This window comes from Carcharhinus amblyrhynchos, chromosome 1, assembly GCF_965287045.1.
Source record: "Carcharhinus amblyrhynchos chromosome 1, sCarAmb.v2.hapA, whole genome shotgun sequence".
NCBI classification, from domain to species: Eukaryota; Metazoa; Chordata; class Chondrichthyes; order Carcharhiniformes; family Carcharhinidae; genus Carcharhinus; species Carcharhinus amblyrhynchos.
In genome coordinates this window covers 70366977-70378593 of record NC_137324.1, presented here as the reverse complement: position 1 = coordinate 70378593, position 11617 = coordinate 70366977, and the positions used below count along the sequence as shown (strand labels likewise).

Sequence of the window (11617 nt, the reverse complement as noted above, 5' to 3'; positions counted from 1 at the left end):
AAAACATGACAAATTGTCCCTAGTGTCAGGAGGATTAGCAAGGTAAATATGTGGGGGTCAGGGGAATAGAGCCTGGGTGAGATTGTGGTCGGTGCAAACTTGATGGGTCGAATGGTCTCCTTCTGTGCTGTAGGGATTCTGTGATTGTACGCAGGAGCTGCATTCCATTCATGGCTTGGTTGACTTCCAAACAACTTTGATTGGAGCTTGACAGCACACCCCTGGCCAGCTGTTGCCGCTGCTGCTGTTGTCTTGCGCGCTACTGCTGCTCTCTGCTGCTGCCCTGTCTCGCGCGCTGCTGCTGCTGCTGCCCTGTCTCACGCGCTGCTGCTGCTGCTGTTGTTGTCTCACGCGCTGCTGCTGCCGCGCTGCCGTTGTTGTCTCGCGTGCTGGCTGCTACCCTGCCTCACGCGCTGCTGCCGCTGTTGACTCGGGCGTTGGGCAGCAGCCAACTCCACCCGCCTGGGGCAGTGCGCCTGCGCCGCCATCTGGTTCTGGAATTTTGTGTCGGGCAGCGCGAGTGCGGAGACGGCGAGGAGCGGTAACGGTGGCAGGTACCGACATCCCGGGGATGGGGGCTAGAGATGTCCGGGGCGGGGGGAGAGATCCCAGTGGATGGAGATCCGGATCCCGGGGAGGGAGTGATCCCAGATAGAGAGGGAGAGATCCCAGATAGAGAGGGAGAGAGAGAGAGAGAAAGGTGGATGCTAGGGAGTGAAATCATGGGGAGTGATCTAGGAGCTTGATCTCGAGAGAGATAAATCCGGGAGAACGCAGACCCGGAGCCCTGGGAGAAGAGATCCCAGAGACAGATTTAGAGGAGAGAAATCTCTCGGAGAGTGTGTGATCCGTGGAGAGAGAGATTCCAGCGAGAGATAACCTGTGAGAGAGTGAACCCAAATAGTGAGAGATGCTGGGGGGCGAAATCGTGAGGAGCAGAGATCCCGTCTCTAGATCATGGGGAGGGTGAGATCCCAGAGAGCAATCAAGGGGGCGAGAGATCCCAGGAAATGATCCATGGGGGAGAGAGATTCGGGGGAGACAGATCACCAGGAGACACCCCATGTGGAGAGCTGGGGATTGAGAGATCCATACAAATCCCAGGGAATGAGTTGGAAGGGAGATACCAGGGAAAGATCTGGACAGCAGGATTCTGGAGGTATGGATGACAGAGATGCTGGGTAGGTAGCAGGGGAGAGAGATGTTTGGGGGAAGGGACGAGAAACTGGAGAAGGTAACAGAGATACCGGATGGGGTCAGCGAAATGGAGCAAGGTTTAGGGTGCAGAGATACTGGGTGGGAGATACATGGAAATGGGAAGATGCAAGGCTAAGGCAAAGAGATCCAGGGGGGATCATCCCTTTCACAGGATGTGCACAAAATACCAGGGGTTGGGGTGGGAGTTGAGATAGCACAGAGGAGATATAGTTAGGAGGAGGGGGTTCAGCAGGTAACTTAATAATTGCTACTATGACAATTACAAGGGGTCACAAATTCAGGATAAGGGGGGAAAGTTTCAGTAGAGATGTGTGGGGGGAGTTTTTTACACAGTGGGTGGTGGGGGCCTGGAATGAACTGCCAAGTGAGGTGGTTGAGGCAGTTACGTTAGCCGCATTTAGGACTTATCTTGATAGGCATATGAGCAAACAGGGAATAGAGGGATAAAAGCGATTGGTTTAGATAGGTAAATGTGATCGATGCAGGCTTGGAGGGCCGAAGGGCCTGTTCCTGTGCTGTACTGTACTGTTCTTTGCTCTTTGTTCTACAACAGGGTTCTGCCCTTCTCCTGTTAGCCACAGGTCTTGAAGGTCTAACAGCAATCCAAAATTAGAGTTCAATGTTTGAAACTTGGTATTGGCAGTAATTCACTTTTGGTTTAGATGAAATTAAAATCACCCAACTGTTGCTTCAGAATGTTAAATAGAAGTTGAACATTAAAATTGCTGTCAAACAGTAATTTTGATTGAACGAATTGAAGGGTATTGCTTCGACCAAATGGACTTGAAAAGCTAACTGGTTTCTGTCATGCTTTTTATTACTGCAAGGATTTTCTTGCCTTATAAAAATACTCTTGCAAGTACCCTGTTTATATGTGACAAAAATCTGGGTTCTGCAATACAGCGTAAGTGGAGATAACTTGTCATTCACAAGAGCTGCCACTTTAATATTTGGAGGCTGTTCATTTTCTTCATTTGTAGCATCAAACATCTAAGGGGCGATTCTCTGGGGCCACTAATCTAGCCGCGATTCCTGATGGCTCCTTGAATCGGGGTTCTCATCGGGTGCCAAGCCCATTGTGAGTCTCCCAGTCCGCTGCACCTTGTGAGATCAGGTTCTCGCCTAGTGTGAGTGAGAACCTGATCAAAGTTAATTTAAATCCATTTAAATATAATTACTGTGTTTGAGGCCGGACATTTCGACCTCCCAATGTATGCTCCCCTGTTGGAAATCTCACAGGTGCCAATCTCATAGTCTTGACAAGTGGGGACCAGGTGCCATGTACTCAGTGTTGGGGGTGGGGAGGTACTGCCTCCAAATGTGCCCATGGGTTCCTCTGCATCTACCAGGCTGCAGAGGGGAGGTCCCTTGAGGGACCTATATTATGTTAGGGTTGGAGCGGGGGAGAAGAGGTTGACCTTCGGGGGTCACCTCCTTGGGGTGGAATTCTCATGGCTGGACTTCTCTTTATTGCCCTGGGAAATGTGGAAATCATCTTAGGATGGTGACTTCAGGCACCTTTCTGCTAAAATTCTTCATTATTATTTGTATTGTTTGTGTTTTGTAAAATCTTTGAAGTGGCCTGGTCTCATTAAAATCCATGCTTCCTGGAAGTCTTCAAAATCACAGCAGCAATTCATTCTACAATAGGGATTGCCCTTGGTTGATTTCAGAAGCCCCGTGTGTTACCAGTCCTCTTTTCACAAGAGATATCCCCTTACTTTCTGTCATAAGCCCCAGGTGCTCTGAAATCTCTTCAAAGTGCTTTGAGGGACAGGAGCTGTCAGTTTCACTAAGGAGGTTACTTTGCCTTCTCTCATAAGCCCCAGCAGCTCTGAAACCTCTTCAGGCTTTTTTGACTGACAGTTCCAGAGCAGATGAAAGAGGGGATTAGCCAAGGTTGTTTACACAAGGAACTGATGGTACATTAGCCGCTTGAACTACTTTGACAAACATCACCATCGCAGATCAAAGAGTTCATTGTTGATACAATCAGTTTACACTCCATTAAACCTGAAGTGCTTCTTCCTTTTACTACATCTGTTCTGTCTGGCCCTATTAAGTTAACACTGCAGTTCTTTTTTCAAGTCTTCTAGAACGCTGATATATGTTTTAATACCTTTTTTTTCCATTGGCTTTCTTCTTACCTGCAAAGCTTCTCACTGAATGCAGAAGCTTCAGATTACTGTTTTTTTCCCCCTTTTATTGGTTTTTTTATAACTCTGCCATACTTCAAGATTGAATAGACTGGGATTTTAATACTTGAGATAGAGGAGGCTGAAAGAAGATTTAATTGAAGTACATAAAATAATGAGGGAGTCTTGACAGAGTGGATATGAAAGGACCTATCTGTGTTGAGAAAGACTACAGAGGTTGCTTTTTCACCTGAAATACAAGCCAGGAAGACAAATAAAGCTGGCTGATCCCACAACACATAAAAGATCTAGATAGAAACATCCATCACTTAGTGAACGAAACTGAGTCAAACTAGACATGAGACCAGCAAAGATAAAGAGTTACATATGCTCTCACAGCGAGTGATCCAGGAATGGCCTGTTAAGATTCAGCAAGAGCAGCTATCAATATAGCAATATGGTTCTTTCAGAGATGACACCTCACGAGAAGACACCACACTCTGCTGGCCAGATTCAGAATAGTCACACCCAATATTATGCAGAATGAATTTCTCAGAATCATATCAGCTGTGTATTGGATAGCATCTACAAAGACATTGAATGAATACCTACATGCATAAATACCAGAAGTACAGAAAGAGGAGATGTTAGCCACTGAAGTACCACCCAGATCAGGGCATACAGTGCAGATTATTATTCAAAGTACAGAGGTATTGTATTTTTTTTAAAGAAAGGGGAATGTTTTGTTATTTGTAAAGAGCTAGGAACTTGTTCTGAAAATGTACACCCATGGTGCCACATCTCCTGCTGCACTGCAGCTAGGTGATAACAGCAATGAATCAGTTGACCAGCCACGTGGAGAGCTATGAGAAATACAGTTGTTGAAGCTTAAACATTTTCAGTCTAAAACTGTGATTATTTTGAACTTTTGGGATCCAGAAGATGTAAAACCTGGGGAGGACACTATCGAGTACTGAAGATTTATTTGTCTTTAACCTCATTTGTTTCTCCAGCACTTTTGTTTTAGAGTTTGTATTAAATCCATAAGGTTAGTTCCTTACCTTAATTTTATTTTTAGTTCGGAGATTACATGAGTCTGAGACTCAGAGGGATCTGGGTGTCCGAGTGCATGAATCACCAAAGGCCTACTATACAGGTACAGCAAGTAATTAGGATGGTTAATAGAATATTATTGTTTATTGTGAGGGGAATTAATTATAAAAGTAGGGAGGTTATACATCAGTTATACAGAGTATTGATGAGACCACATCTGGAGTATTGTACACTGCATTGGTCTTCTTATTTCGGAACAGATGTAAATGTGCGAGAAGCAGTTAGGGAAGGTTTACTAGATTAAAGGTTGGACAGGTTTGGCTTGTACCCAGTGGAGTTTAGAAGAGTAAAAGGCGACTTGGTCAAAACCTTTAAGATCCTAAGGGTTCTCGACTTGGTGGATATGGAGAGGATGCTTCCTCTTGTGGAAGAATCTAGAACTAGGGGTCACTGTTTAGAAATAAGGGGCCGCTCATTTAAGACAGAATTTTTTCCTCTAAGGATTGTAAGCCTTTGGAACCCTCTTCCTCAAAAGGCAGTGGAAGCAGAGTATTTGAATATTTTTAAGACAGACTAAATAGATTATTGATTAACTGGGGATAAAAGGTTATTGGGGGTGGGCAGGACTGTAGGGTTGAGATTACAATCAAATCAGCTATGATCTTACTGAATGGCGGAGCAGGCTCAAGGGATCAAGTGATTTACTCCTGCTCCTAATTTGTATGTTTGATTCTTAGTTTTCCTTGCATCACTGGTAATTTACCTTCATTTATATAGTGAAGACAGCTTTTAAAAAGTAACTATTTCTTAATATGTTTGTAAAAACCATTAGTTTCATGTCTGATAATGTTTAAGTGTTCTCTATTATTTTATTTTTTGCCACTTTTTAAATCTCTTTTTTAAAAACCCATTTTCTAGTTCTCTACTATAGTCCTTTGTCAGTGCTTTGCAGTTAAACTAGTTTTCACACCATTTCCACTGAAGACTTAAAGTAATGGTGCTAGTGATGTGGCAGTGGTGCTATTTATTTATAAACTGTTGATTATTAATATTGTATTACTAATGCAGCAGTTAAACAGCTAAGGTTTTTTGAGTATCAATTTTCTGCTCCTGAGATCCAGATTTTAAGTATTGCCCCATATCTGGAACACATTCAATTCAGATTTTTAGAAGTTAAATTACTCCTTTTTTTCATAGTGCTCAACTTCACTAGAGCCACTAACACAGAATTGTTTTATTCAGTGATGAGGAAATTATGTACAGTGAAATATCTCAAGTATTTCAAGCCCATTTATGAAGATAAAATCAGCATGTGATTGTTTATATTTTTGCTGTTGATTTTCAATCTCATTCAAACCAAAATAATTATCAGAATCTCTCTAAGTTAACGGTGAGTTTGCTCAGCCCAATTTATGCTTTTAAAATGCATAAAAATAAAAACTAATTGGATTTGTAATTTCCTAAAAATACTTGGAATGACCTGATTTCACACATCATTTATTGTGATGGAAGTGAGAAATATTAGGGGACACTTTACTCCCCTGTTTTTGAGGGTCAGGAATGGTGGAGATTTGATTGGAAGACCCAAAACGTCCTTTAGGCCAACAGGATTTACCCGCTCAATTGTCTCCAGCCCCTGTCAATGACAAAATGGTGCCTGGGCAGTGTCAGGAGTTCTGTGGTGGGGGAGTTTCTGTGCAGAGATTAGAGGTGGGGTTGTATGGGGTGTTCGTTTGCCACCCAAGTTGACATTCTGAAAAGAATTGGAAAATTCTGCCCATCAACTCTAAAACTTTAAAATAATTGTATATTACTATTGGTAGTGAATTGGAATTCCCTATCACAGAAAATAGTTGAAACTAAGACATTGTGTGATTTCAGGAAGAAATTAGATACAGCTCATGGGGCTAAAGGGATGTGGAGGAAGGCAGGATATTGAATTTGATGATTATGATCAAAGTGAATGATGGAATAGGCTCGAAGGGCCAAATGGACAACTTCTGCTTCTACTCTCTGTGTTTCTAAAGTTTATTTACTAAGTTGCATTTTCATTTTTTTAAACTTACCAATGGCTGCTCTGATGAATGCACTGTCATTGATAAGTGCATGGTACATCCCTGTGCTCACTGCAAAGTATTCTAATTAGAAAACTGTCAGAATTTTGAGCATGATGCCACTGTTAAGATGGATTCCCCAGACAGCAAGGTTTACGGTGCACATCTCACCATTGTAGGAAAACCTGGGCTGGTTGACTTTCATCATTATTGGCTGTGTGCCCATGAGATGCTATTCTCCTCTCTGTTCTGGCGTCCATATTTTATCAAATAACAAAGGAGACAACTGATCACTGTCTGTCAAAAGAAAATGCTAACTTGAGTGTGTTTAAATGTTAATCTTGATTCAGTGCTGACCCTGTTTTTCCCTGCTGTGGTCTCAGGTAATCTTTCATCTGACTTGGCTGTGTAGCAGGTGTTCCCTAACCCCTATTCTGCACTTTCTGCTTCAGCCCCATGAATAATTAAAGCCAGCCTTTAATTATCTCCTAGCTGTTTCTGGGTGTTTTTTTGCAGCTTTCATACTCAAACCAAGGCATGATAGTCATTGCCAAGTGTGCACATAAGAACTAGGAGCTGGAGTAGGCCATCTGGCCCCTTGAGCCTGCTCCACCATTCAGTAAGATCATAGCTGATCTTTTCATGGACCCAGCCCCACTTATCCGCCTGCTCACCATGACCCTTAATTCTTTGCTGTTCTATCTATCTTTGCCTTAAAATCATTCAACGAGGTAGCTTCACCTGCTCCACTGGGCAGGGAATTCCACAGATTCACAATCCTTTGGGTGAAGAAGTTCCAACTCAACTCAATCCTAAATCTGCTTGCTCTTATTTTGAGGCAATGCCCCCTAGTTCTAGTTCCACCCGCCATGGAAACAACCTTCCTGCTTCTATCGTATCTATTCCCTTCATAATTTTTTATGTTTGTATAAGATTCTGCCCCCCACCACCACCACCCCCCAATTCTTCCAAATTCCAATGAGCATAGTCCAGTCTACTCAGTCTCTCCTCATAAGCCAACCCTTTCAACCCTTTTATTGTAGGAGGGACAAAAAGAGAAATCTAATTACAAAGGCATGTAGCATAAATCCATTATAAATTTTAATTGGTAAGTGAAGTTCGATTTTTGAAGAAAGTTAGCCTGACAAATTAATAAAGCTTTAAAATTCTGCAGAGGCTAGATTGTTTATGAAAATTTTGATACTCTGACAAGTAAAAGGAAATAATATTCAGGATGGTGTTACTGGATAAATGCAAAACAGTTCTATTTTGCCATCTTTGACTCTTCAGCTATGTATCTCTTTTTGTCTTAGCTTGTTATAAATAATTTACTCTGCATGTATTATTAACATTACTGCTGCTTGCTCAATCTTTATCAGCAAGCAGTTAGTGTACTATAATTATATTTGTACACATTATTCAGAGATAAATGGTGCGGAAGGCAAAGGAACCAAAATTTATGACTTGATGGATGCACATATACATTGCATATGGATTTAATCTCATTCTCTGCCATCATATTAGAGGACACAACTTGGCAGTCAAGCTGTGCTTTTTCGTCATTTGCAGTCACATCCCTACCTTTAAAAAATGCTAAAATTGTGGATCTTGCATATGAATAATTCTTCACCATCGTTAGTGAGGCAGGTTTAACACATTAGAAATTTTACTTAAATTTTATTGGAGAGAGAATGTAGATATGTAGGCAAAGATGGTTAATCTTACAACTGAGATAACAGCAGGATATTGTCAACAGAAACACCAAAGCAGAGACGCGAAATGAATGATGAACTAATTTTGCTAACTTCTTTGCTTATATGAAATTCTTAGCAAATACAACTTGATGTGCACCCCAACTTTAGGCTGTTATTCAAGAGTGATGTTTCTGTGGACTGGAGTTAAGTTGCAGGGTGGGACTTCCCAGCTGCACTCGCCCCAAAATCGCCTGAGGTCAACAGACCGTTGCATGGTCCACCCCTGCCCTCTATGATTCCCCTAGCAGGCAGGATGGGAAAATTCCACCTGCAGAGTCTGAGAGGGTTGATAAATTACTATTTAAAGTTATGAGTGGTCAATATCTGCAAGTTATAACATGAATCATTTTACAGGCTTAATTTCTCATAAAATTGAAAAATTATCAAATGTACTTAATTAGTTAATGCTCTTTTTAATATTTTTAAGGTGGTAAAATGTCAGAACTGAAACGTCTTGCCTATTCAATTATTGATTTTCTGCGTGAACAGACAAAGTCCCAGGCTTGGACTTCTGATGAACGGGAAAGCCTAGAAGGTTGGTGTAATCCATAATATTCAGTGCAATCCCTCAGTTTCAGAGTTATTGGTTATGAACTGCGTATGTTCCAGTCTCTAAGAGGAAATGGTACCACCTAATCCTGGCCTTTGGAGTATCCCTGATTTTAATTCCTTCACCATTTGTGGCCATGTCTTCAGTTGTCTAGGTTTTGGTTCTGGAATTTCTTTTTTTTGCGTCCACAGAAATGCCTATCTGCACCCCTAACTATAGAGTCCCCTCTGCCAAGGGAAACAAGTTCCTCCTGTCCACTTTCTCCCTACCCCTCACAATTTTGTATACCTCAATCATGTCACCCCTCAGCCTACTTTGCTCCAAGGAAAACAACCCCAATGTCTCCAATCTCTCTTTGTAGCTACATCTCCTATCCTAGTAACGTTCTAGTAAATCTTCTCTACACTCCCTCCAGAACAATTACGTCCTTCCTATAATGAGGTGACCAGAACTGCACACAGTACTCCAGTTGTGGCCTCACCAATGCCTTATACAGTTTCATCATATCCTTACTTTTGTAATCTATATCTTTGCCAAGGAAGGAGAGCATTTCATGTGCCTTTTTCCCATATATGTGGAAACCTGTCTGTGTAATACCCATATTCAAGAAATGAGACAACCTGGACACAGGCTATTATAAACCTATTAGCTTTACCTCAATTCCTTGTAAAATATTGAAATTAATAACCAGCAGGAAAATTGAGAGACATGCATCAGCAATCTAATTTACAGTGATCAGTGTGCCTTAAAAAACAGCATAACCTATCCAACCTTTGTGTAGTAAACCTTTGGATGAACATATTAATGAAGAACTCACACCCACCTTTTATTATTTGTTCTTCCTTTGCTGCTTCTTCTTCCAACTGAGAGTGCTATCTGGAACTGACAATAAGGGGGTGGGAAGTCTGCTTGCAGTCAAGTGACTATAGCTATATTTATCCAGAAGTCAAGTAGGGAGTTTTATGTAGCTTCTGAAATATTTATCTTTCTTCTATCCCTTGCAATACAGAGAAAGCTATGTGTTTTTCCTCCCTCCTTGTGGTGTCTAAAGTGAGTGTTGGACAGTATTAGAAAAGGAAGTGGTACTATATTAGACAGAAACAGACAATGAAGGATTAGGAAGAATGCAGACAGGATTACATTGCATGTATGTAAACGCACAAAGTGTGCTGAATATGATTGGTGAGCTGCAAGCGAATATGATGTAGTGGCAACAACAGAAACCTAGCTTAAAATGGTGAGGACTAGGTCCTTGATGTGCCAGGATAAAAAGTGTTACAAAAAGAGAGAGAAGGATAAAAGGGGTAGGGTGGCAGTACTAATTAGGGAAGATATTGCAGTGCTGAAAAGAGGAGATGTCCTTGAGGGACAAGGACAGAGTCCATTTGGTTAGAGCTGAGAAACAGAAAAGGTAAGCTCACACTACTTGGTGCATTCAAAGGCTTTCAAATAGTGGGAAAAAGAAATAGAGGAACAAATTTACAAATTTGCAGGGAAATCACAGATATATGCAAGACTATAGAGTGGTGATACTGGGGAACTTTAATTACCCAAATATTAAGTGGGATGATGCTAAAAGACAAAGAGGGGAGAAATTTTGGAACTTTGTACAGGAGCACTTCCTTGGCCAATGTGTTCATGGCCTGACTAGAAAGCAAACATTGCTGGAGCTAGTGCTGGGAAAAATGATGGATCAAATGGACCAAGTGTCTGTGGGGAGTATTTGGGTAAGAGTGATCATCATATTGTAATGTCTAGGTTAATAATGTGAAGAGCAAAGAACAATCTAATACAGAAGAGGAAGAACTGTTTTATGTAGCGAGTGGTAATGAACTGGAACTTGCTCTCCATGTAGTGATGGAAGAAGAAACAATAAATGATTTCAAAAGGAAATTGAATGGGCACTTGAAGGAAATAAACTTGCTGGACTATGGATTTGAGCAGGGGAGTGGGACTGACTGGATTGCCCTGCAGGAAATAGGCATGAACTCTATGGGTCAAATAGCCTCCTTCTATGTTATGTATTATTCTGTGACTTTCTTCTATTATTTTGCAACTCAACTAGTTATCCCTAAATGCACTTTACCTTTTATTGTACACAAAACATTGAAAATGCTGGAAATACTCAGCAAATATAGCAGCATCTCTGGCGAGAAATAGCATTTATGTTTCAGGTCTGTAATCTTTCATAAGAAATGTGATGGGCAGAGAGGCATGGTGGCTCTCATGTGGTTAGCACTACTGCGTCATAGCATCAGGAACCCAGATTCGATTCCAGCCTTGGGTGACTTTCTGTGTGAAGTTTGCACACTCATTTTATGTCTGCGTGAGTTTCCTCCGGATGCTTTGGTTTCCTCCCAGTCCAAAGATGTGCAGCTTAGGTAGACTGGCCATGCTAAATTATTCCTTAGTGTCCTGAGTGTGTAGGTGAGGGGGATTAGTGAGGTAAATACATGGGGTTACGGGGATAGGGCCTGGGCAATATCCTCTGTTGAGAGTTGGTGCAGACTTGATGGGCCAAATGGCCTCCTTCTGCACTGTAGGGATTCTATGTGAAAAGTTAATAAGGTAGTAGATTTTGAGCAAGTGAAAGGGCAGAGGGAGATGGGACAAGAAAAACAACAGGGAAAGTCTGTGACAGGTTAGAGAATAGGAGAAATTAAGACAGGAATTTTCTAGCCCTTCTGGTCCCATTTCTATAAATGGACATTTCAATGGCTCACTGGCCCCACCGGAAGGGCTAGAAAATTCTGGCCCAAATGACTAAATGTTTGAGGGTGCAATGCTAATGGGGACATGTAAAGAAATAAAAGATCTCTAGAGGAGGTGTGAGTGGCAGGAAAGTGCCCTTCC

General features: G+C 41.8%; 1 protein-coding gene across 4 annotated transcripts in view; it reads left to right on the top strand.

Moving 5' to 3' along the window:
* The first annotated feature begins 402 nt into the window (after positions 1-402).
* LOC145341744 (small glutamine-rich tetratricopeptide repeat-containing protein beta-like) overlaps positions 403-11617 on the top strand; it is a 48212-nt gene continuing 36997 nt past the window's right edge. Inside the window, exons 1-3 of one of the 4 annotated variants that reach the window (XR_013886449.1) lie at positions 403-554; positions 4432-4509; positions 8642-8749. Coding sequence is in view for 3 of the 4 variants with exons in the window: in XM_080186635.1 (XP_080042761.1) it covers positions 8650-8749 (100 nt within the window). In the remaining variant the exon portion in view is untranslated. Of the gene's footprint in view, positions 555-4431; positions 4510-5082; positions 5127-8641; positions 8750-11617 lie in introns of those variants that run through there. The other 3 variants (XM_080186625.1, XM_080186635.1, XM_080186646.1) reach the window with 3 other exon arrangements.